Source organism: Pelophylax lessonae (assembly GCF_965119305.1).
Source record: "Pelophylax lessonae genome assembly, chromosome: 6".
NCBI classification, from domain to species: Eukaryota; Metazoa; Chordata; class Amphibia; order Anura; family Ranidae; genus Pelophylax; species Pelophylax lessonae.
In genome coordinates this window covers 282,310,734-282,337,967 of record NC_138773.1, presented here as the reverse complement: position 1 = coordinate 282,337,967, position 27,234 = coordinate 282,310,734, and the positions used below count along the sequence as shown (strand labels likewise).

General features: G+C 46.6%; 1 protein-coding gene across 1 annotated transcript in view; it reads right to left on the bottom strand.

Annotated features, from left to right (window-relative positions):
- Positions 1-27,234, bottom strand: part of ORC4 (origin recognition complex subunit 4) — a 111,797-nt gene that overhangs the window by 2,993 nt on the left and 81,570 nt on the right. Inside the window, exons 10-12 of the mRNA XM_082262010.1 lie at positions 23,392-23,478; positions 11,860-11,968; positions 6,460-6,555 (exon numbers count right to left, since the gene is read on the bottom strand). Of these exons, the coding sequence (XP_082118136.1) occupies positions 6,460-6,555; positions 11,860-11,968; positions 23,392-23,478 (292 nt within the window). The remainder of the gene's footprint in view (positions 1-6,459; positions 6,556-11,859; positions 11,969-23,391; positions 23,479-27,234) is intronic.

Here is a 27,234-nt window from a genome sequence, read left to right as displayed (position 1 = left end):
CACAAGTCATAATTAAAAGTCCATTGACTGATTGACACTGACCCAGCAAACACTGAAGCTGTGAAAAGTTGAGACGTTTGGGCATTTTTTAATTTTTTTTTTTAGAATCATACTTACCTAGGTGGATGCAGCATCAGTCCCCTGTCGGCTCGAAGACTGAGAACTGAGTGATAAAACACCGCTAATCGCTCAGATATCAGAGGGCTAGTGACTGTCAATCACTGGCTCTCTACTCTGTGCCCCCACCCCACCCCCTACACAACCTTGAGCACTGGGCTGTGGAGGGGGCAGAAATAGCTAAGGCTCTCAGCGGCTCACCAGGTGCCAATCCAAGGTTTTGGGCGGATCCTGACCTTATTGTCGTGATCTTTCCCCAGCCTGAACCTGGCTGGCCCTGTGACATCAGCCAACAGCAGGTTTTAGCCCGTTGTCTACTGAAAACGGGTCACAGGAGTGCAGAACGAACTGCACTCCTGGGATCCACAGAAGTACAGCCAAATGGGCTTTGGCTGTACTTCTCCTTTAATAAGTTCACTCAATCGCACAGCAGAACTCCTCACATGTTGGTGGAAGGGTCTGCTTTCTGGTACATGGTATTTGTTTTCAAACCAGCAGCAAAATGGAACATGGCAATTTCACAGGAAAAAAAAAAGTAATCATTTTAGGAAACAGTTGTTTCAATAATGAAACAGGGGCTTCCTCTACTTTATTTTGTGGAAGCCTTGTTGTAAACGGGGATGGACAGACACAAGGAGGTTGATTTACTAAGAAATTTAACGATGTTGCCACATTGAAGACGTAGTTCAATCAAGCATGTTAAAAAAAAAAAAAGCAAATTCTTGTTAATTTTTTTAACTGCTTCAATACTGGGAACTTTTACCCTCTTCCAGCCCAGGCCAATTTTCAGCTTTCAGTGCTGTCACACTTTGAATGACAATTGCGTGGACATGCAACACTGTACCCATATGATTTTTATCATTTTTTTGTTCACAAAAATTGAGCTCTTTAGCATTATTTAATAAAATCGCTGGGTTTTTTATTTTTTGCTAAAAAAAAAAAAAAAAAATCTGAGTGGCTATAGTCACTCAGTTTTGTTACAAGCAGTGTCAGGAGAATTATAACTCCACAGAGGGGTGGTTGCTGTGTCCGTCAAATATCAGAGAAATTTATTTTACGGTAAGTCAAAATTCCCATTTTCTCTTTTGTTCATTGACGGCCACAGCTCCTGATATTCATAACCATTGGGACGTCCCAAAGCAGTGTTAAACATGAGGTGTGGGAACAACAGAAAAAATTCCCAAGGATAAACATCAGCCAACCAAACAACTATAGCCCACCTGAAAAAACATACCCTTAAGGAAAATCAGGTCCTCTCAACAGCAGCCTGCAAAGCCTTGCGGCCAAAAGAAGCATCCGCAGATGCCAACACATCCACTTTATAAAACTTTGTAAAAGTGTGCACCGATGACCAGGGTGCCACCTTGCAAACCTACGTCACTGACGCCAGATGACGGAAAGCCCAGGAGGCACCAAGCACCCTAGTAGAGTGTGCCTTGACAGGTAAAGGAGGAACCTGACCCCTGATGGAATAGGCCTGAACCACCGTCTGTCTGAACCATCTGGAAATGGTCGCAGAGGAAGCAGACAACCCTATTTGAGGTTTGTCCGTGAGCACAAAAAATCTGACTTCCTGAAAGACTCCGTAGCTGCCAGGTACACCCTAGTTGCCCGGACCACATCCAAGGCATGCAAGGCAATTTCCTTCGAATATTTAGGCTGGGACACAGGGAAGGCAACACAATGTCTTCATTCAAACAAAAAATGAGAGACAACCTTTTGGAAGGAATGACGGACAGGGACGAAGAACCACCTTATCCCTGTCAATCACCAGGTAAGGTAACCGACAGGATAAAGCCGCCAATTCTGACACCCTGCAAGCAGAGGTAATCGCCACTAAAAATGTCACCTTCAGGGACAGCGTAAGGAGGGGAATCTCCCGAATATTTTCTAAGGGAGGCTTCAGTAGAGCAGAAAGCACCAAATTAAGATCCCAAGGCGGCAACAGTGCCTGCACTGAAGTAACCAAATGTCGGGACACCCTGAAGAAAGGTACGCACCAGGGAGTGTGTGGCCATTGGTACGTCTTCCACGTACGATGGTAGAACTTCCTAGAAGTAGATTTCCTAGCTTTCTACAGTGTAGGAATCACAGATTCCGATAAACCCCTATCCTTCAGCACCTGCCGTTCAACAGCCAAGCTGTCAAAGCCAGCGACTTTAAAAGCAAGATTGAGGATGTCCTTAGGAAAGCAGATCCTTCCCGAGAGGAAGCTGCCAAGGAGCGTCGGCGACCAGCCGCACCAGATCGGCGTACCATTCCTGCCGAGGCCAGTCCAGGGCCACTAAGATAACCAGAATCCCTTCTGCCTTGCTTCTGTGTAGAAGTCTGGGCAGAAGCTCGAGAGCAAGGGAAGGCGTAAATCAGATGATACTAACCCCACGGGGGCCACCAGCATGTCTGTGGCGTCTGCCAGAGGATCCCTTAACCGAGCCACAAACCTCTGTGCCTTTCTGTTGAGCCGAGAGGCCAACAGATACATGTCGGGCGTGCCCCACCGGTGACACAGCTGATAAAATCCCTCCGGATGAAGGGACCACTCCCCGTGGTACAACGCCTGCCGACTGAGGTAATCCACCTGCCAATTTTCCACCCCAGGAATGTGTATGGTGGAGAGAACTGGAACGAATCGTTCTGCCCACCTTAGAATGCCGGATACCTCCAGGACACTTCTTATGCCTCCTTGGTGATTGAAATAAGCTACGGCCGTAGCATTGTCCGATTAAATGTGCACTGGACAACCCTGAAGACGATCTGTCCAATGATCCTGGCACAGTCTGATCACTCAGAGATCCAAAACATTGATAGGGAGTCTAGACTGTTCCAGCATCCAGATCCCCTGAGCAGAATGCTTGCTAAGGATGCCTCCCCAGCCGGGCAGGCTGGCATCCGTGGTGACCACTGTCCAATACAAGGAGAGGAAGGATTTCTCCAGCCGAAGACCCGGAGAATAAGGCCATCATATCAGGGACTCCTTCATGCCTCGTCTCAACCGGATCTGATTGTCCAGAGACTGCGGAGTCTCAACCCATTTGGTCAGAATTTTCCTTTGCAGGGACCTCATATAGAACTGCGCAAACGGAACCGCCACGTAGGTAAACACCATCAAAGCCCAGCATCCGCATGCAAGCCCGGAGGGATGACCATTTGTTAAACAGCAGGACAATTTCTGGAGTTTGTATTGTGATCTCCAGGTTCTCCACCAGAACAGAGGGGGACTCCGCTTGCAGAAAGAGATCATCCAAGTAGCCCAGTACCACGATCCCCCCCTTGGCTTTGCAAAGCTAGCACCGGGGCTAACACTTTTGTGAAGACAGGAGGAACAAATGCGAGACCAAAGGGTAACGCCACAAACTGATAATGCTCCTCTCCTACAGCAAAGAAAAGAAAACACCGGTGACTGCCACACATTGGAATCTGAAGGTAGGCATCCTTAATAATCGATAGAGGCGAGGAAATCCCTTCTGACGCAGGGATGCCACCACCGTTTGAATGGACTCCATTCTGAACCTGCACAAAGCAGTTTAGTGTCTAGAAGTCCTGGATTGGAAGCACTTTGCCTTCCTTCTTGGGAACCGTGGACAGATTTCAGTAAAAACCCTGAAAACGCTCCAAGGTCGGAACCGGGAAAATCACCCCTTGAAGGAACAGGCCTTGTACCACCCAAACAGGCCCTGTAAGCGGTCTGGGGACAGGCGCAAGTTGTAAGGAAAAAAACATCCTGGGGGACCAGAACGAAACTCGATCTTGTAGTCGGACCGAATGACTTTACGGACCCACTTGTCTTGCACCCGGGAAGTCCAAGGGTTCAAAAACCAGCAAAGACGATACAGGTGAGGGCACACCTTCATGCAGAAGGAGCCTTGTCCATGGATCTGAAGAAGCCCGATCTTGGCTTGCCAGACCAGGTTCGTTTGGACCCTCCAGAAGAGGCCCTGAAAGGCTTTGACCCCTTTTCAGTCAACCCCGAGGGACAAAAAAACTTATAAGGTGAGAAGGAAGGCCCACATGTAATACAAGGTTCCTTGCCCTTAGTAGCCTGCAGAAGAAAAGTACTCAACCCCCGCGAGACCTTTAACTGCTTCCAAACCGCCCGCCGCACATTTACTGCGGCAGGCTGGCCATCCTGCGCGAACCGACGTAGCCCAACGTTGGTCGTGCGCTTGGTGCTGGGAGGGGAGAGCACGCAGCTGGTCTCCCGAGATCGCTCCCCGCTAAGAGAGAACAGTCAGCTGTTGTAAACACAACGGACCATTGTTCTCACTGAAATGATCACAGAGCGCCTGTGATCCTTCTATATAGGATCACAGGTCTTTATGGTAATTTAACAAGCCCCTCCCCCCACAGTTCGTAAACACTCCCCTAGGCTCTCATTTAACCCTTTGATCACCCACTAGGTTAACCCCTTCCCTGCCAATGTCATTATTACAGTAACAATGCATATTTTTTAGCACTGATTACTGTAGTAATGCCACTGGTCCCCCCCCCCCCCCCCCCAAAAGTGTCAAAAATGTCAGTTCGGGGTATGATCTGTCCGCCGCAATGTCGCAGTCCCGCTAAAAATCCCAGATCGCCGCCATTACTAGTAAAAAAAACAAAAAAAAAAAAAAACATGACAAATCTTTCCTAGTTTGTACACACGATAACTTTTGCGCAAACCAATCAAAATACGCTTATTGCGATTTTTTTTTACCAAAAATGTGAAGCAGAATACAAATTGGCCTAAAATGATGAAAAAATTTGATTTTTTAATTTTTTTTCTGGGAATGTTATATAGCAGAATGTAAAAAATTGTTTTTTTTTTTCTTCAGAATTGTCGTTCTCTTTTTTGTTTATAGTGCAAAAAATAAAAATCGCACAAGTTATAAAATACCACCAAAAGAAAGCTCTATTTGTGGGGGAAAAAGGACATCAGTTTTATTTTGGTACAGTGTCACAGTGCAATTTTCTCTTAAAGTAACCCAATGCAGAATCGCAAAAAAACGGCCTGGTCATTAAGGGGGCAAATCCTTCTGGTCCAGAAGTGGTTAATGATGTCATTCAGGGTAGCTCCAAACAGGAATTCTCCTTGAAAAAGGAAGATCAGTCAAGACCTTTTTTGAAGTCTTATCCGCAGGCAAGCACTTAAGTCTAAAGACACACTGAAGGACCACTGCCAAAAAAGAGAGGCAAGCAATCAGGGGAGTCACATCCAAAGAGGCATCACAGATAAACGGTTGTCGGCCAGGAGGAATGCTGCTTCTCGGGCTGAGACCCGATTGTATGCGACCTTGCGAGGCATTTAACTCGCAGGCCAGCCCCCGTCCAGTGGGGCGATGCCGCGGCCGACCTAGTGCGGAGTGAAGATCTGGGCACGTTCACTAGCCAGACTGGGGTGACCACTGGATCTAGATTATCCAGCCCGTCGTCTAGTCTGGCAGTTAAATGTAGATCTCACAGAAAGAAAATCCAGGAGGAAAAAAATTCCTATCTAATATCTAAAAGATGTTGCCAGGACCAAAGATCCCAGCAAGGAAATAGGTCCTTACTCCTGACTAGGCAGAAAAAACTGAGTGGCTATAGCAGAGAGAGGGAGTATACCCCCTGGGACTGCCCATGGGTATGGCCAGAATTATTTTCTGCCTAGTATCCTACTCCTGAAGGGTTATAAATATCAGGAGCAGTGTCCGTCAATAAAACGAAAGGGAAAAGGAATTGTTCTCCTTCACAAATTTGCGCTAAAAAGGCGGCACTAAAGGGCACTGATGAGCACTGATAGATGGCACTTATGGGCAATGATAAGCAGAACTGACTGGCATCACCGCTGGGCACTGTTGTGGCTGCACTGATTATCAGGGTACTGATGATCTGTACAGGTCTCCCCTATGAGGAGATGCAGCTGATCGGCTCTCCTCTCCTCACTCTCTCTAGGTCTCACAAGGTCAACATGGCGGGAGCCAATTAATCTACACACAATTGAGTATTTAGAATGAACTTTAAAGTGAACATTGCTACAATTTGAGTGAATTTTCTCAACTCCTTTAGTAAATCAGCCTCAGCATGTTTCAGGGTGTCAGACGTTGTCCTGTACATGGAGGTAAAAGGTGTGAATTATTTTTATTAGGCAATTTCAGTGTCTCTGTTTTTAACAATATGCTCTTCCATTAGCCTAGAGATCCTCTAAAAGCAGGATTGTAATGTTAGTGAGGAGCCCACAGTGACCAAGTGTTCAGCATTTACTAGCCTGATTATACAATGCTGCTGAAATCTAATTTGTCAGTGTAGGTTACAACAAAGATATTCAAATGGCTGTAGGTAAGGAATGATAACCAACATTAATTACCACAGAAAAACAGATCTCACCATTGTGGACCATCTGGAAATTGAAAGGCTCCCCTTGGTAGGTATCTTGTAAGTGCTTCATAGCGATTACTAAACACATCTCCAAAACAGACAGTCCTGCAGAGGAGACAGACCAGTGAAAACCACCATAAAACAGCAATAATACAGAAGTCAACCATTCACATACAGCTTTGTTTACTAAAATTCCTAGTCCGCAGTTTTCCAGGTAGTTTAATATATATATATATATATATATATATATATATATATATATATATATATATATATATATATACACACACACACACATACATATACACATTATATATATATATATATATATATATATATATATATATATATATATATATATACACACACACATATACATACACACATACACACACACACACACACACACACACACACACATACATATATATATATATACAAACTATATTATCACATTTTTTGGGATGCCTGCCTTTACACGCACACGAGTCTTAGTCTGTAGGGTTCAATATTGAGTTGGCCCACCCTTTGCAGCTATAACAGCTTCAACTCTTCTGGGAAGGCTGTCCACAAGGTTTAGGAGTGTCTATGGGAATGTTTGACCATTCTTCCAGAAGCGCATTTGTGAAGTCAGGCACTGATGTTGAAGAGAAGGCCTGGCTCGCATTCTCCGCTCTAAGTCACCCAAAAGGTTTTTTTTAAGGGGTAAGGTCAGGACTGCGCAGGCCAGTGAAGTTCCTCCACGGGTCCAAATTGGTGGAGGGGGATTATGGTGTGGGGTTGTTTTCCAGGGGTTTGGGCTTTGCCCCTTAGCTCCAGTGAAGGGAACTCTTAAGGCATCAGCATACCAAGACGTTTTGGACAATTCCATGCTCCCAAGTTTGTGGTAACAGTTTGGGGATGGTCCCTTCCTATTCCAACATGATTGCACACCAGTGCACAAAGTATATTATCGCTGAGTTCTCAGACCAATTATACCAAGCAGGTGCTAATGATCATCAAATTCATATGTAGGTTGAAACACAGTCATTAACAGAAACTGATGTGTAGGAGGGTTAAAGGTGGGGGAGGACCAGCCAAACCCTGCTATTAAAGGTAAGGTTGTGGAAGACTGTTTTTATGTCAGTTTCATATTATGTGCACACACAGAGCGCTGATAAGCCATGCCCCTGCTACCTCAAGAGGAGTATGGGGAGTATGACGGTGGGCAATATGTGCAAGGGGATGCAGTAGAGTTTATTGCAATAGGCAATGTGGGGAATGTGGGCAGCATGACAGCAGGCGATATCTACAGAAAAGGAGTAAAAAGGATAGGACAATGGCCAGTATGTGAAGTAGAAGAGTGTGGAAGGGATTAAGGTGGGCATTATGTAAAGGAAAGGGGTGTGGACGGTATGATAGCAAGCAGTATGTACAGAAGAGGATTGCAGAGGGTACGACAATGGGCAGTAAGTGCAGGAGAGGAGACCAGAGTTTTAACAGGGAGCAGCCTTTGCAGGAGAGAATTGTAGAAGGAATGACAGCAGGCATGATGTGTAGGAAAGAGTGTGGCAGTAACACCAGCAGGCAGAACAGCTTATATTCTGACTCACAAATGGTAATTACTGATATTTCTATGGTTTACCAAAAAATATAGCCATACATGTAAAGGACAGGGGTGGAGTAACATGCCCCATAAAGCATTTGGAAGAATTATAGAGGTTAAAAACTGTACCAAGGAAAAATGAAGCAGGTTATTATGGGACAAAAGGAGATGGTGGGGACTAGGTCTATGAAGATAGTGGGGAAGATACTGAAACATGAGAGTTGTAAGTATAGCAATGTTTATTTAAATTAAAAAAATGTATATATAAAAAAAAACACTAAGGATTAATGTTGCTTTAATGCACATACTATGCTGGTGTAGAAATGGTTGGAGAACTGTGTGTGCTGGAATGGCATTGCACACAAACACACCCCTTAATTACACATTTGGAAGTAATGAGAAACTTTACCTCTGCAAAGAGCAGAGACTGATGCAGAATTCAGCTTCACTCTGAATATTGTGTGAACAATATCTATTGGGAGGACATGGGTAGTGTTCAATATGCAATCTGCGTGGCTGCAGACTGAGAATCTCTGGAGTTAAAACTGGGAAGTGTGTGCTAGAAAAGTGATACATAGTAAAGACAACTTTAAAGTGGATGTAAACCCCATTCATGAAATCTGACCTGGGTCCTAATCTAACGAAAACTTTTGGCAAGTTCTCTAACACAGGAGATAAAAGCAGCTGGAAACTTGCGCCAGAGTGGGTGCATAGAGACAGGACAGCTCTGCACGTTTCTTCCTTCCTCTGCCTATGTGGAGGGGGGGTGCTTTTCCTCCAATCAGCTGTCACACAGTGTATGCCAAGACTCTACACCCAGTGTTGGAACAGGAAGAAAAAATTCTAACACGATGTTCACTTTCTGAACAGTGTAGAAAGCAGAAGACAGCAGATATACAAATAAAACTTATGTAGAGAGATTTGTTTCATCTCGGTGTATCATCTGAGGCTGTCCACTTCACTGCATATATGTGAGGGTTTACATCCATTTTAAGCGGTCCAACATTCCAGAAACGAATTAGATGCCATGGATCACCAGCCACTGCACATTTTTTCTTTGTAGAACAGAAGTGTAGCAGGATTCTCAGGCCATTTTGCTGGATATGGGTTCCCCTGGGCCACCGGGTGCAACAAAAGTACCCCTGTGCATATTTCTCCAAGTGTAAGTGCTGAAACAATGACCAGTCCAGTATCTTTGTGTTTTTTGTATTTATTGAGAACTTGGATGGGAGAAGGGAAGGAGTGGGATACTCCTTTGGCTCAACTATGCAATATTTGCTAGGGACAACCGAAAAACGCTTCTTGGCGCTGACTTGACACTGGCTAGATGCTGGCCAATGCTGGCTTGCTGCCTGTTAACTCCAAACTGACCTTGGACTGCTTTCTCACATAAAGAAGTCCTTTCTTTAGCTCCCTTAAGCACTCCTTGCTGAAGTAGCTACTTGTGCTGCTGCTACGCTGCTAAACACTTCAGGGCCCACACCGGGAACCCTCTTCCTCTCACTTATCTTCAGGGCTTAAACACTGGCATCCACTTTCTCTAAACCTTCTCCTCAGGTTAGCTGGCTCCTGGATCCCCTTGACCTTCTGGAGTGGTCCCCTCTCCTAGACAGGCCCCTGGGCGGTTTTGAGTACTCACAATACTGTTTTTCCCCAAAACTTCTGCCCAGCAGCTCCACTCGGTCCACAGCACTCTGGATCCCTCTCTGCAGCTCGGCTCAACCTTCGTCCTCTAGGCCGACCACCCAGGACACACTCGCTTGCATTGACAGGAGAGACAGCCGTCGCCCTCTTCCTGGGACTCTACTTCCCACCAAAGATGCTGCATCATGATGGATCCAAGCCCTGGTGTGCTTTTGGTCGGGTTTCCTCCACTGTCCAATATGAACCCTCATTGAACACAGTGGGGAGACTTCCCAGACTCAGACACCCTTGAAAGCACATGACAGCCTAACAAATGATCAGGCCCTCCTGATATGCAGACAGGGCCACCCATATGCTTCTTCCTAGCACCTACCTAGGAGGGTGCTACAGAAGTATTAACTATTGTTAAATAAGGAGGAAAACATAACAGTTCCAAATTCATATATCCTGTACGTACACTTGACAGGGCCTGTAACGTAAGCATGTATTTGCAAATGTGTGCAAACTAAACCCCTGTTTTTAAGGCATACTGTTAGACAGGTTAATTTGGTTGGTTGTAGACTGGTCAGTAAGTTGAGCCGGGAATTTTATTTTGGTTTTATTTGACATGTGTCACCCTTCCATGTGCTCTTAGCTGCAAAAGTCAGCTATAGGTGAGAGCAGTGGCCATTTGTTTGTACTGTTGAAATATTAGTGAGGGGACATGCTGGACACCTTAGGTGTCATGGTGCTATGTGCTGGGTATCCAGTGTGCCTTTAAGAGCTCCCTCCAGGCTCATCTGCCCTCTGCCTATCCATTATAATGTATGTGCTTCCACCGTGGAGGCTCTCAAAATTTAGAGTTATGGCTACAGAAAATTATGGAGTGCCTTACCAGGCTCTGTAACTAAACGCATGTATTTGCAAATGTGTGTAAGCTAAACCCATTTTTAACGCATACAGTAAGACAGGACCATACGGTTGATTAGAAGCCTGGTCGGTAAGTTGAGCTGGGAATTGCTTTGGTTTTGTTTTGCATGCGGTGCCCTTCCATGTGCTCCTTGATGCAAAGGCCAGTTATAGATAAGGGCAGTGGGCATTTGTTTGCAAAGCTGTATTGTCTTCATTGTGACAGAACAATGAGGAGGAGCTCACAGGAAAGGTGCAGGGCTTCACAATACCACAACTCGGCTCATAAATTGAAAGTCATAATTCAATAGCTCCACTACGATAGCTTTTGGCACCCACTATGACACCATAGGATGAAGGGAGGGCCGGAGTGGTAAGGAGTGACACTTTCAGATGCTACAACCAGTCTTACGTATGAAAATATCCAATACTTCAAGTGCGCAAAGGTGTAGCAGTTCAGAAAAACAAAAATGAAATGTAATGCGACACATCACACAAACACCATATGACCAAACATGAGTAGACACCTGACCATCAGGCTTACTATATGGCCAAATGTATGTGAAACCCTTCAAGCTAATGAATTCAGTTGAAGGGTACTGCTAATGCTACAGCATACAAAGACATAATGGGGTTGATTTACTAAAACTAGAGAGTGCAAAATCTGGTGCAGGAGTGCATAGTAACCAATCAGCTTCTAACTTTAGCCTTATTCGATCTCACCCCCCCCCCCCCCCCCCCTCAATAGTGTAGCCATGTGTTTACCTGCATTGGGGGTGCTGCATGTGCAAGTTATATCTAATGCATTCATACTTCTGCCTCACGAAATATAAAGCAGCAAGGTTTTTACATGTTCCCAAAGCAGACCAACAGAGAGCAGTATAAGCTCATTTTTGCAGCGCCTGCAGGATTTGAGTCATGAGATATTGCTCTTACACAATCAGCAAGTCTTTACCAGCCTCACAACCTTTTTAACTTAGAGGGACTCTTGAAATAATTTTTAGGTCTCTGGGAACCTCTGCTAAAATCAGTCCATTGGGGTTTTTTAGGAAGAATGGTTGTGAGAATGCTGCCCCCCCCCAAAGATAATTAAAAATCATATTTTTTTTTCTTCATCTCAAACATTCTCTACTTGTAAAAAGATCAATGATGTCATGCCATTGACCTGGAAATTTGTAGGCACTATCAAAATGTGAGATCAATTTGCCACAGCTCAAGGAACAACTAGTAACCTCTGGAGAGTTCCTAGGGTTCCATAGATCCCTGGTTATTTGGGAATGGCTTATCCTCACCATGCAGAATATTGGCTTTTGAGTCCACACTGCGAAGCCTGTAGGCCTCAACAAAGTCCGCTGCATTCAGATGAGGGTGAGACACACATACTCTACACAAAGCCAGCAGCTGGAAAAAAACAAAAACAAACACAAGTTAGTCTTTTTTATATATATATATATATATATATATATATATATATATATATATATATATATATATATATATGTGTATGTATGTATGTATGTAAAGTAACTCATAACTCACCCGGGCTCTATAATAAAAATATATATATTGGTAGCTGCTGTGAACAACACAAAAAGTGTAGAGTAATTATGATATTTATACTACACAGCGCTCCTTTAAAATTACAAAGTGCCTTACTCAGTATTCACCATTCATTAAAAACAAACCATATATCATTTGTGCATTAACCACTTAACACCCTGTAAAATGTAAACCCCTTCATGACCATTCCAATTTTTCGCTATGCAGTCCTTTTTTTTTCTATATTCTTTAACTGGTTATTACGTAGTCATGCAACACTGTGTGCAAGCGAAATGTATTTAATTTTTTCACACAAATGGAGCTTTCTTTTGGTAGAATTTATCATTTGGTTTTTTATTTTTTTTTACATAAATAAAAAAGGACTGAAAACTTTGAAAAAAAAAACATTTTTACTTTGTGATAAATGATATATACAGTATATATTTTTTTTTTTCTTGAAAATCAAATTGACCAAAATGTATTCTGCTACATTTTTGGTAAAAAGAAATTCCAATAAGCGTAATTGGCTTGCGTGAAAGTTATATTGTCTACAAACAATGGTGTGTGCGTGTATATGTATGTACTTTGAATTTTTTTTTTTACACACTAGTAATTGCAGCAATCTGCGACTTACAGCAAGACTGTAATAGTACAGTGGGTGACATCCCCAGTGACACTAATATAGTGATCAGTGCTAATGATATACACTGACACTATACTAATGACACTGGTTGGGAAGGGGTTAACATCCATGGGCGATCAAAGGGTTAAATGTGTGCCCTAAAAGTGCTTGCTGTGTACGGCTTTAAATAAGGAATGTGCCATTTTTTATTCCCTGCTTTGCAGGGAGACAAAAAACGCCGCACCCCTGCTGTCAGGAGATTATATATATATATATATATATATATATATATATACACACACACACAAACACACCAAACACACACAGTATAACACGAAGTGAGTACACCAATCACATTTTAGCAAAGTGTCAAGTAGTGAGTGTACAGCTTGTATAATAGTGTAAATTTGCTGCCCCCTCAAAATAACACAGTGATTAATGTCTAAACAGCTGGCAACAAAAGTGAGTACATCCCTTAGGTGACAATGTCTAAATTAGGCCCAATTAGCCATTTTCCCTCCTTAGTGTCTGGTGACTCGTTCGTGTTACAAGGTCTCAGGTGTAAATGGGGAACAGGTGTGGTAAATTTGGTGTTCTCGCTCTCACTCTTAATGGTCACTGTAGGTACAACATGGCACCTCATGGCAAAGAACTCAGAGGATCTGGAAAAAAGAATTGTTGCTCTACATAAAGATGGCCTAGGCTATAAGAAGATTGCCAAGACCCTGAAACTGAGCTGCAGCACGGTGGCCAAGACCATACAGTGGTTTAAAAGGACAGGTTCTATTTAGAACAGACCTCGCCATGGTCGACCAAAGGGGTTGAGTGTACATGCTCGGCGTCATATCCAGAGGTTGTCTAAGGGAATTCGACATTGCTGCAGAGGTTGAAGGGGTGGGGAGTTAGTCTGTCAGTGCTCAGACTATACGCCGCACACTGCATCAAATTGGTCTGCTTGGCTGTCGTCTCAAAAGGAAGCCTTTTCTAAAGATGATGCACAAAAAAGCACGCAAACATTTCGCTGAAGACAAGCAGACTAAGGACATGGATTACTGGAACAACGTCTTGTGGTCTAACGAGACCAAGATAAACTTATTTGGTTTAGATGGTGTCAAGCGTGTGGCGGCAACCAGGTGAGGAGTACAAAGACAAGTGTGTCTTGCCTACAGTCAAGCATGGTAATGGGAGTGTCATGGTCTTCCGACACTGGGGAGCTACAGTTCATTGAGGGAACCATGAATTCCAACATGTACTGTTACATACTAAAGCAAAGCATGATCAACTCCATTTGGAGACTGGGCCCCAGGGCAGTATTCCAACGTGATAAGGACCCCAAACACACCTCCAAGACGAGCACTGCCTTGCTAAAGAAGTTGAGGGTAAAGGTGATGGACTGGCCAAGCATGTCTCCAGACCCAAACCCTTTTGAGCATCTGTGGGGCATCCGCAAATGGAAGGTGGAGGAGCACAAGGTCTCCAACATCCACCATCTCTGCGATGCCGTCATGGAGAAGTGGAAGAGGACTCCAGTGGCAACCTGTGAAGCTCTGGTGAACTCCATGCCCATGAAGGTTAAGGAAGTGCTGGAAAATAATGGTGGCCACACAAAATATTGACACTTAGGGCCCAATTTGGATATTTTGACTTGGGGGTGTACTCATTTTTGTTGCCAGCAGTTTAGACTATGATTGTGTGTGGAGTTATTTTGAGGGGACAGCAAATTTACACTTTTATACAAGCTGTGCACTCACTACTTTACATTGTAGCAAAGTGTAATTTCTTCAGTGTTGTCACAGGAAGAGATATATTAAAATATTTACAAAAATGTGAGGGGTGTACTCACTTTTGAGAGAGTGTGTGTGTGTGTGTGTGTGTGTGTGTGTGTGTATAGATATAGATATAGAGAGAGATAGTGTAAAGCTGGGTGCAAGCATGTTTGCACTAAATAAAGCAGTTAAGCCTGTAGTTTTATTGTGGTGTACTTTTAATAAGATAGTAAAGTTTTACACTGCTGAAGCTCCTTTTTTTTCCTAGTTGTTTAATGATATTGGAGAGTGAATATTTGGCCTGCTTCCTGGATGTGAGATCACCCAGAGGGGATAAAGCACATTGTGAACCACTCTAATCAAAGGGTCCTGGTGAGTTCTGCTGGTGACACGAGGGTGGAGGGACAAACTGAATACAAATAATGCACTGGATGGCAGTTCAAAAGCATGGAACTTTATTGATGAAATAAGAATATGTTGCATGCATCTTGAAAATTGCATGGACACGATTTTGTTTCTTAGTATTTGTAATGGATATATGGGTCATTGTATATTAATGCAAAAATGATATATGGCTTATTTTGTATTCATGCATGGTGAATACTGAGTAAGGCACTTTGTAATTTAAAGGAGCACTGTGTAGTAAAAATAATTTTGTATATATTTACAGAAAAAGAAAAGTATATACTAAATCTTAAGAGTATCTGTGGTAAAGCGATGTATATCAAATCAATTATATAGTAATATTATGCATGGAAATACTTTTTGAATGATAAATTGCTTGCTTCCTAATCCAGGAGTCCAGCTACACACACCTTTATTAATATGCTTTACATTCTATATAATTTAGTGAGCTTACCCTCTCCCCTTTACTAGCTGCTGCTTCCCCTGTGGATGTGTTACGGATACTAAAGAGTGGCCACTCTGCCTCATGTTACGGATACTAAAGAGTGGCTCACCTCTGTCTATAGTGGAGGAATCTGAACTGCAATGAGGCGGAAGCAACACCTATTTAAAGCTAGCCATACAGTGTTAGAAAATCATTTGAAAAAAAAAAAAAAAACGGATTTGTAAAGATCTGTTGAATGTGCATGTGTTAATGCCATCAATGTATAGATATAGGTTGCCTATTTATTGACATAATCGATCAATAAAATAAACGGTACATTTTTGAAACGCAAACAATCTAGCATATCAAACCCTTTTTCAAATGATTTGTTAACATTGTATGGCCAGCTTACCAGGGTAGCGAAGACTGAGACAGCTGCTGCCCTTTTACCCTACTGGATGAGATGAACAGAGGCAGAGCGGCCAGTCCAGAAAGCAATGAGCAACATTAGGAATTGCCAGGCTGACAAGCCACAGGCTTGTGAAACAGCAATGACAATATGCTGATAGCCACCACCACCCTGGCAACATTTGTATTCCCACTGTAGTGCAGGCACAGTCTACATGAGTGTGGCAATGATATCCTGAAATGAGAAGCAGTGCAGGATTGGTGTCACAGGAAGCTGCATTAGGTGGACTTCACAGATGCACTTAAAGTGATTGTAAAGTCTTGTGTTTTTTTTTTTTTTTTTTTTAAACATGTTACACCTACTTCCTCTGTGCAGTGGTTTTCCACAGGGCAGCCTGGATCCTCCCATACTCGGGTCCCTCTTCGGTGTTTCCAGGCCCTTCCCTCCTGTTGAGTGCCTCCACAGCACCAGCTTGCTATGGGGGCACCTGAGCCGAGCTGCAGCTCCACGTATCTATTCAGACACGGAGCTGCCGTTTGGCCCCACCCCTCTCTCTCATGATTGACAGCAGTGGGAGCCAATGGCGTTGCTGTCTCTCAGCCATTCAGGAGGGAGAGTCCCGGACGGTCGAGGGACTCTCCGAAATCGCTGGAGGATGGGTTTTATAAAAGTATTAGGAGTGCTGGGGGGGCTGCTACACACAGAAGGCTTTTTATCTTAATGCATTAAGATAACAAAAAACCTTCTGCCTTTACAACTCCTTTAACTGCTGTAACACACACCAATTTGTATGCATAAAATACACTGTACAAAAAAAAAAAAAAATGAAAGGAACACTATGAAAACACATCAGATCCCAACGGGGAAAAATATTATGCTGGATATCTATACTGATATGGACTGGGTAATGTTTTAGGATTTAAAGGATGCCACATCGTTTGATGGAAATTAAAATTATCAACCTACAGAGGGCTAAATTTAAAAAAAAAAAAGAAAATCAAAGTGAAAAAATGATGCAGCAGGCTAGTCCATTTTTCTGAAATTTCAGGAGCATCTCAAAATGGTACTCAGTAGTTTATATGGCCCCAGGTGCCTGTATGCATGCCTGACATCGGGGCATGCTGGTAATGAAATGACGGATGGTGTCCTGGGGTATTTCCTCCCAGATCTGGACCAGGGCATGACTGGGTTCCTGAACAGACTGAAGTGCAACCTGGTGGTGTAGGGTGGACCAAAACAATTTCAAGAGTTATTCTATTGGATTTAGGTCAGGCGAGTTGGGGGGGCATTCAATGGTATCAATTCCTTCATCCTCCAGGAACTGGCTGCATACTCTAGTCATATGAGGCCAGGCATTGTCGTGCACCAGGAGGAACCCAGGACCCACTGCAGCAGTGTAGGGTGTGACAAATGGGTCAAAGGATTCCATCCTGATACCTAATGGCAGTCAGGGTGCCATTGTTTAGCCTGTAGAGGTCTGTGTGTCCCTCCATGGATATGCCTTCCCAGACCATCACTGACCCACCACCAAACCGGTCATGCTGAATGATGTTACAGGCAGCATAACGTTCTCCATGGCTTCTTCAGACCCTTTCACATTTTCTCAAGGTGAACCTGCTCTCTTCTGTGAAAAGTACAGGGTGCCAGTGGCGGACCTTCCAATTCTGGTTTTCAATGGCAAATGCCAATCGAGCTCCATGGTGTCAAGCATTGAGCACAGGGCCCACTAGAGGACGTCGGTCCCTCCAGGGCCGGACTGGGAATAAAAACCAGCTCTGGAAATAATTTCATACCAGCCCCATAGTATTATTATACCGCCCCAACAGCATAACACCATTATTTTCTTGTTCATAAAAGGGAAAACCATGCATTTTAAAGAACATTTGAAAAGTGTATTATATATAGATAAGACCAATATGTTCTGGCAAAATATGCTACAGGATAGCAACACAGGACAGGTGGTCAGGGGCTGTGCGGACATGGTACAGGAGATGTCAGGGGCTGTGCGGACATGGTACAGGAGATGTCAGGGGCTGTGCAGACATGGTACAGGAGATGTCAGGGGCTGTGCAGACATGGTACAGGAGATGTCAGGGGCTGTGCAGACATGGTACAGGAGATGTCAGGGGCTGTGCAGACATGGTACAGGAGATGTCAGGGGCTGTGCAGACATGGTACAGGAGATGTCAGGGGCTGTGCAGACATGGTACAGGAGATGTCAGGGGCTGTGCAGACATGGTACAGGAGATGTCAGGGGCTGTGCAGACATGGTACAGGAGATGTCAGGGGCTGTGCAGACATGGTACAGGAGATGTCAGGGGCTGTGCAGACATGGTACAGGAGATGTCAGGGGCTGTGCAGACATGGTACAGGAGATGTCAGGGGCTGTGCAGACATGGTACAGGAGATGTCAGGGGCTGTGCAGACATGGTACAGGAGATGTCAGGGGCTGTGCAGACATGGTACAGGAGATGTCAGGGGCTGTGCAGACATGGTACAGGAGATGTCAGGGGCTGTGCAGACATGGTACAGGAGATGTCAGGGGCTGTGCAGACATGGTACAGGAGATGTCAGGGGCTGTGCAGACATGGTACAGGAGATGTCAGGGGCTGTGCAGACATGGTACAGGAGATGTCAGGGGCTGTGCAGACATGGTACAGGAGATGTCAGGGGCTGTGCAGACATGGTACAGGAGATGTCAGGGGCTGTGCAGACATGGTACAGGAGATGTCAGGGGCTGTGCAGACATGGTACAGGAGATGTCAGGGGCTGTGCAGACATGGTACAGGAGATGTCAGGGGCTGTGCAGACATGGTACAGGAGATGTCAGGGGCTGTGCAGACATGGTACAGGAGATGTCAGGGGCTGTGCAGACATGGTACAGGAGATGTCAGGGGCTGTGCAGACATGGTACAGGAGATGTCAGGGGCTGTGCAGACATGGTACAGGAGATGTCAGGGGCTGTGCAGACATGGTACAGGAGATGTCAGGGGCTGTGCAGACATGGTACAGGAGATGTCAGGGGCTGTGCAGACATGGTACAGGAGATGTCAGGGGCTGTGCAGACATGGTACAGGAGATGTCAGGGGCTGTGCAGACATGGTACAGGAGATGTCAGGGGCTGTGCAGACATGGTACAGGAGATGTCAGGGGCTGTGCAGACATGGTACAGGAGATGTCAGGGGCTGTGCAGACATGGTACAGGAGATGTCAGGGGCTGTGCAGACATGGTACAGGAGATGTCAGGGGCTGTGCAGACATGGTACAGGAGATGTCAGGGGCTGTGCAGACATGGTACAGGAGATGTCAGGGGCTGTGCAGACATGGTACAGGAGATGTCAGGGGCTGTGCAGACATGGTACAGGAGATGTCAGGGGCTGTGCAGACATGGTACAGGAGATGTCAGGGGCTGTGCAGACATGGTACAGGAGATGTCAGGGGCTGTGCAGACATGGTACAGGAGATGTCAGGGGCTGTGCAGACATGGTACAGGAGATGTCAGGGGCTGTGCAGACATGGTACAGGAGATGTCAGGGGCTGTGCAGACATGGTACAGGAGATGTCAGGGGCTGTGCAGACATGGTACAGGAGATGTCAGGGGCTGTGCAGACATGGTACAGGAGATGTCAGGGGCTGTGCAGACATGGTACAGGAGATGTCTGGGGCTGTGCAGACATGGTACAGGAGATGTCTGGGGCTGTGCAGACATGGTACAGGAGATGTCTGGGGCTGTGCAGACATGGTACAGGAGATGTCAGGGGCTGTGCAGACATGGTACAGGAGATGTCAGGGGCTGTGCAGACATGGTACAGGAGATGTCAGGGGCTGTGCAGACATGGTACAGGAGATGTCAGGGGCTGTGCAGACATGGTACAGGAGATGTCAGGGGCTGTGCAGACATGGTACAGGAGATGCCAGGGGCTGTGCAGACATGGTACAGGAGATGCCAGGGGCTGTGCAGACATGGTACAGGAGATGTCAGGGGCTGTGCAGACATGGTACAGGAGATGCCAGGGGCTGTGCAGACATGGTACAGGAGATGCCAGGGGCTGTGCAGACATGGTACAGGAGATGCCAGGGGCTGTGCAGACATGGTACAGGAGATGCCAGGGGCTGTGCAGACATGGTACAGGAGATGCCAGGGGCTGTGCAGACATGGTACAGGAGATGTCAGGGGCTGTGCAGACATGGTACAGGAGATGCCAGGGGCTGTGCAGACATGGTACAGGAGATGCCAGGGGCTGTGCAGACATGGTACAGGAGATGCCAGGGGCTGTGCAGACATGGTACAGGAGATGTCAGGGGCTGTGCAGACATGGTACAGGAGATGTCAGGGGCTGTGCAGACATGGTACAGGAGATGTCAGGGGCTGTGCAGACATGGTACAGGAGATGTCAGGGGCTGTGCAGACATGGTACAGGAGATGTCAGGGGCTGTGCGGACATGGTACAGGAGATGTCAGGGGCTGTGCAGACATGGTACAGGAGATGTCAGGGGCTGTGCGGACATGGTACAGGAGATGTCAGGGGCTGTGCGGACATGGTACAGGAGATGTCAGGGGCTGTGCGGACATGGTACAGGAGATGTCAGGGGCTGTGCGGACATGGTACAGGAGATGTCAGGGGCTGTGCGGACATGGTACAGGAGATGTCAGGGGATGTGCGGACATGGTACAGGAGATGTCAGGGGATGTGCGGACATGGTACAGGAGATGTCAGGGGATGTGCGGACATGGTACAGGAGATGTCCGGGGCTGTGCGGACATGGTACAGGAGATGTCAGGGGCTGTGCAGACATGGTACAGGAGATGTCAGGGGCTGTGCAGACATGGTACAGGAGATGTCAGGGGCTGTGCAGACATGGTACAGGAGATGTCAGGGGCTGTGCAGACATGGTACAGGAGATGTCAGGGGCTGTGCAGACATGGTACAGGAGATGTCAGGGGCTGTGCGGACATGGTACAGGAGATGTCAGGGGCTGTGCGGACATGGTACAGGAGATGTCAGGGGCTGTGCGGACATGGTACAGGAGATGTCAGGGGCTGTGCGGACATGGTACAGGAGATGTCAGGGGATGTGCGGACATGGTACAGGAGATGTCCGGGGCTGTGCGGACATGGTACAGGAGATGTCCGGGGCTGTGCGGACATGGTACAGGAGATGCCAGGGGCTGTGCGGACATGGTACAGGAGATGTCAGGGGCTGTGCGGACATGGTACAGGAGATGTCAGGGGCTGTGCGGACATGGTACAGGAGATGTCAGGGGCTGTGCGGACATGGTACAGGAGATGTCAGGGGCTGTGCGGACATGGTACAGGAGATGTCAGGGGCTGTGCGGACATGGTACAGGAGATGTCAGGGGCTGTGCGGACATGGTACAGGAGATGTCAGGGGCTGTGCGGACATGGTACAGGAGATGTCAGGAGCTGTGCGGACATGATACATAGTGTGTAGCCAGCCTAAGCAATCTCAGTGGAGGAAAGGAGCCGGTACAACTGTGAAAGACTGGAGTGTATCTATTTTTCACGGAGCGCACCGTGCAGGTCTTTCGCACCTTTGTTGCGGCGGTTGTGTTGTGCACTCTTGGGTGAACGATCTCACTAAATTTCTCCTCTCCATAGATTAGATTACAATGTATGAGGACTATTTATATCGGGAAGATTGAGGTTATATCAACAGAGTCAACAATGCCACATCTGGGCTGTTAAACTGCTGGAATGTGAAACCTTTCAACCACAAAATTTCCAAGATGAGCTGTCACCAAGCTGGCACCGTGTGCGGCCCTGGGTTGTTTTCGCACAGCCAGGGCTCTCCGGGACCACCTCAGAACACTGGAGCAAAAGTACTTGTCATTGCTCGCGGGAGCTCAATCGGTTACTTATTTTATATAGGTGAAGATATCTGGCTGCTGTGATCTGTGTACAATATACACAATATATACATGCATGAACTGCTGGTAAATGTATAATGCAAACCCCACAGCTCTGCAGGCCAGGAGGTTCAGCTTTGACCACCCTAAAATGAACCCAGTATTGTGACCATGAAGGCTTAGTGGAGTCAGCCTATGGAGTTCAATATGTCTTCCAACAGTAAAATCCCCCTGACATCGTCCCCAGTCTACCATTGTGTGTCCCAGATCCTTCCCCCCCCCTAGATTTGGGGGGGGATCAGCATTGTATTTGGGGGAGGGGGCCCCAGGGGGGGTGGCAGATAAGCATTGTATGAGAGGGGGGGGGCGGGTCCGCATTGTATTGGGGGGAGGGGGTAGGTTAGCAGCAGCCCATTTGCTCTTACCTGGCTGTCAGGCTCTGCTCCGCTCCTTCAGTCAGTCTCAGACAGACTTGTGACCTGCGATCGATCATGCTGCTGCGGCTGAAGTGGAGTGGCATCTTTGTAGGAGGGATCGGCGCTGAATCCGTCTTGCTTGCAGTCAGATGTTCCACCGCCGCTCAAGCCGGATCTGACGTCATGCCGCTCATAGCGGCTGACGTAGGAAAGAAGAGTGGAGTGTATCCGTCCGTCATTGGAGCACAGCGGGGGCCGGGGCTCGGCCATCACAGCGGCCAATACTTGAAGCGGCCGGGCGGCCCCAATGCTTAAAGCGGCCGCACCTTAAAGCGGCCGCATCTTACAGCGGCCCCAGGGCCGGCGGCCCACCGGGAAATCACCCGGTATCCCGATAGGCCAGTCCGGCCCTGGGTCCCTCAGGCCACCCTCATGAAGTCGGTTTCTGATTGTTTGGTCAGAGACATTCACACCAGTGGCCTGCTGGAGGTCATTTTGTAGGGCTCTAGCAGTGCTCATCCTGTTACTCCTTGCACAAAGGAGCAGATACAGATCCTGCTGATGGGTTAACGACCTTCTACTGCCCTGTCCAGCTCTCCTAGAGTAACTGCCTGTCTCCTGGAAGCTCTTAAGACTGTGCTGGGAGACAAAGCAAACCTTTTGGCAATAGCACGTATTGATGTGCCATCCTGGAGGAGATGGACTGCCTGTGAAACCTCTATAGAGTCCAGGTACTGCCTAATGCTACCAGTAGTGACACGGACCCTAGCCAAAAGCAAACCCAGTGAAAAACAGTCAGAAAAGATAGTAGGGAAAAAAATGGCAGTGACCTCCACCTGTAAAACCGTTCCCGATTTGTAAATTGACTCACTGTTTCCCATCTAGTGCACTTGTTAATTTCATTAACACCAAAGCAGCTGAAACTGACCAGATCAATATCCCGGGAGTGTTATTGACTTGATGCTATACTCTAATTAAAAGTGTTCATATATATATATATATATATATATATATATATATATATATATATATATATATATATATATATATATACACACACACATACACACACACAGTATATTTATTTTGCAGTGGTTAAGTGCATCTGGAAAGGCCACCATAATACAGCTTTCTGTGATGATGCGGCACTAGTTTTATTACAGCACATACTACATACTGTATATAAATATCTATATCTCTAAGCCAAAATTAATAGGTGAAATAGTGAACAGCAACCGCTGTAATAAGACTAATGCCAGCAATCAGGGCATCCCAGTGTGCTGCAACACTTTTTTTGCTTTTTGCTCGCTCTCTCTTTATATTTTAATAATAGGCCATAGTACTATTTTAAATTAAAACTTGTATAACAACTTACCAACAACATGTGCAGGGATCGGAGATCCTTTGAAGCATTAAACTGTTTGTGCAGGATGTCTTCCACAGTCTTATTTTCATGGAGACTCTATAAAAACAGAGAAATGTAAAGTATTTGCATCAAACAACCTTGCTAGGGCTAGGCCAATCTTCCACTGTAATGGCCATGAGTCTCGATATTTATGCTGAACTCCAAGCAAACAACGAAATACAAACAAACATAAGAAATTGCAAAAAATTGGATTTTTGACTTACCGTAACATCCATTTCGCTGAAGTTCCTTGACGGACACAGCTCATGGTATTCATACACATTGGGATACTGCCCTCTAGAGGAGTAGGACACTAGGCAGAAAAAAAGTCTGGCTATGCCTATGGGCATTGCCAGGAGGTATACTCCCTCTCTCTGCTATAGGTACTCAGTTTTGTTACAAGCAGTGTCAGAAGAATTACAACTCCACACAGGGGTGGGTACTGTGTCCATTAATAAACACCAGAGAAATGGATTTTACTTTAAGTTAAAAATCCCATTTTCTCTTTCTTTGATGGACACAGCTCCTGATCTTCTTAACCATCGGGACGTCCCAAAGCAGTGTTAAACATGAGGGGTGAGAATAGCGAAAAAGAAACTGCCAAGGCTAAATAAATACAACCAGGTAAACAGGAGCTCAATAGAAACAACTGGAGCTCACCTGAAAAAAAAAAAAAAAAAAAAAAAAAAATACACCCCCAAAGAGGACCAGGTCCTCTAAACAGCAGCCTGCAAAACCTTGCGGACAAAGGAAGCATCCGCAGGTACCAACACATCCACTTTATAGAACTTTGTTAAAGTGTGCACCGATGACCAGGTGGCCGCCTTGCAAACCTGCGTCACTGACGCCTGATGAGGGAAGGTCCAGGAGGAATTAAGCGCCCAAGCAGAATGCGCCTTGACAGGGAAAGGAGGAACCTGACCCTTGATATACCCTTTCCAAGACCAATCAGTATACACAAATAGCGAGTCTGACTTCCTAAAAAAACACTGTAGCTGCCAGGTACAAACGAATTGCCCAGACCACATCCAAGGCATGCAAAGCCATTTCCTTCGGATGTTTTGGCCTGGGGCACAGAGAAGGCAACACAATGTTCTCATACAAATGAAAATCAGACAACCTTTGGAAGGAACAACGGACAGGGACGAAGAACCACCCTATCTGTGTGAAACACCAAGTAAGGTGAAGGACAGGATAACGCCGCCAATTTTGACATCCTGCGTGTAGAAGGGATAGCCACCAAAAAGGCCACCTTCTGGGACAGCGCAAGCAGGGGAATCTCCCGAAGATTCACTAAGATGACTAGAATCCCTTCTGCCTCGATCCTGTGTAGAAGTCTTGGCAGAAGCTTGAGAGGAGGAAAGGCATAAAATCAGATGATACTGACCCAACGGGGCCACCAGCGCGTCTGCAGCGTCCACCAGAGGATCTCGTAACCGAGCCAGCTACCTCCAGGGCCGCCAGAACACTTCTTGTGCCCCCATGGGGAGTGAAAAAAGCCACAGCTGTGGCATTATCCGATTGAATGCGCACTGAACAACCCTAAAGGCAATCTGTCCAATGGTCCAGGCAGAATCTGATTGCTTGGAGTTCCAAGACATTGATCGGTAGTCTGTACTCTTCCAGTGTCCAGAGACCCTGAGCAGAATGCTTGCCGAGTACGTCTCCCCAGCCGGACAGGCTGGCATCCGTAATGACCACTGTCCAATACTAGAGGAGGAAGGATTGGCCCAGCCGAAGTGCCGGAGAACGAAGCCACCAGATCAGGGACCCCTTCGTTCCTGGCTCAGCCAGATCTGATTGTCCAGAGACTGCCGAGTCTTGTCCCATTTGGCTAGAATCTCCCTTTGCAGGGACCTCATATGGAACTGTGCAAACAGAGCCGCCTTGAAGGTAGACACCGATCAGGCCCAGCACCCAACAGGAGACGAATTGCAGTCTGCAATTTCTGGAGCTTGCCAAAAGGAGCACTCTGGCTGAGTACAGAGTCAGACCCAGATCGTCCAGCTTTATGGACAGAACCAGAGCAGACATCTGAAAATTCAGGATCCAGCCAAACTCCCTCAGACTTCGTATAGTGATCTCCAGGTTTTCCACCAGTAGGAGACTCTGCTCGCAGAAGGAGGTCATCCAAGTAGCCCAATACCGCGATCCCCCGTTGGCGTAACAGTGCTAGCACCGGGACCAACACTTTTGTGAAGACCCGAGGACCAAAAGTTAACGCCACAAACTGATAATGCTCCTGTCCCACGTCAAAGCGGAGAAAGCGCTGGTGACCGGCACATATTGGAATGTGAAGGCAAGAGTCCTTGATGTCGATAGAGGCAAGTAAATCCCCCTGATGCAGGGATGCCAAGTTCTGCATCCGCACAAAGCAGTTCAGCGTCTTGAGGTACAGGATTGGACGCACCTTGCCTTTCTTTCTGGGGACCGTAAACAGGTTTAAATAAAAACCCTGAAAATGTTCCAAAGTCGGAACTGGGACAATCACCACTTGAAGTAACAGATCCTGTACCGGCCCCAACTGTAAGCGGTCTGGGGACAGGCACAAGTTGAATGAAAGGAAAGAACCTTGCCAGGGGACAAGATCAAAACTCGATCTTTTAGCCGGACCGAATAACTTCGTGGACCCACTTTTCCTGTACCAGGGAAGTCCACGGGTCCGGAAAACAGAAGACGTCCCCCCAGGCCCCCACCCCCGATACAGGTGAGGGCGCACCTTCATGTCCACGGGTCTGGAGAAGCCTGCTCTCGGCTTGCCAGACCAGGTTCATTTGGAGGCCCTGAAAAGCTTCAAGCCCTTGTCAGTTGACCCCGAGGGACTTCGAGGGACGAAAAAACGTATGAGCTGAGGGCCCACGTCAATGACGAGGGACTTTGCCCTTAGTAGCCTGCAAAAGAAATGGGTAGCTCCAAATAGGCGATCTCCTTTTTCGAAGTCTGGTCTGCAGACCAGCATTTGGGCCAAAAGACACACCTAAGAACCACTGCCAAAACCGAGAGCCGAGCAACTAGGGGAGCCGCATCCAAAGAGGCATCACTGTGCAGCCCCTGGACCAGCTGGTCCAGCAGCTTAGCAAAGGCAGGGGGGAGCTCTTCTCCCTCCAGATCACAGCATAAAAGCTTAGACCACTCAGAGTTTTCAACACTAGGGCAATGGTGAAGACGGGCCTCAGTGCCGAAATAGCCAGAGAGTACATATTGGGGGCGCAGCCCCCACCTTCCTGTCAGACGAATCCTTAAAGGCCGGAGACTCTTCAATCAGAATCATGGTTGCCTTGTTTAATCTGGAAACCGGAGGTCAACCACCGGTGGAACAGTCAATATCTTAAGAAGGGACTCCTCATAGGTGTTTCGCCTAGCAAATGGCTTAGTGGAGGGGGACGCTTTGGCGATAAGGCAGTAACGCGATCCAGGAGTAAGCACCAGGGGATGAGGATGGGTTCCCACCGCCATAATCACCACTCACAGGGCTTTACAGTCATGGTCGCCGCTAATTAAAATGGCAAACCACTGCAAAATGGCCACCGCACTACACAAACATTGCCATTGTGCATTTGAGCACATAGGCTACAACAAAATGGCAGCACCACGAGGCTCCCAGGGACCCAGGAGGGATCCCTAGGCCTCGACAGGCCCAGGGGGCACTTGCAAGAGCCCCCACCAAGTACAACTCCCCCGCACAATTGATCATCCAACCGCCGTCGGTGCACCACCCCCCCGCATCTGACGAAGGGGAACCCGGGGGTCTGACCATCCCAAGGAGGAGCCCACGTCCACCCCAAAACTCACCATACCAGAAACAAGGCAGGC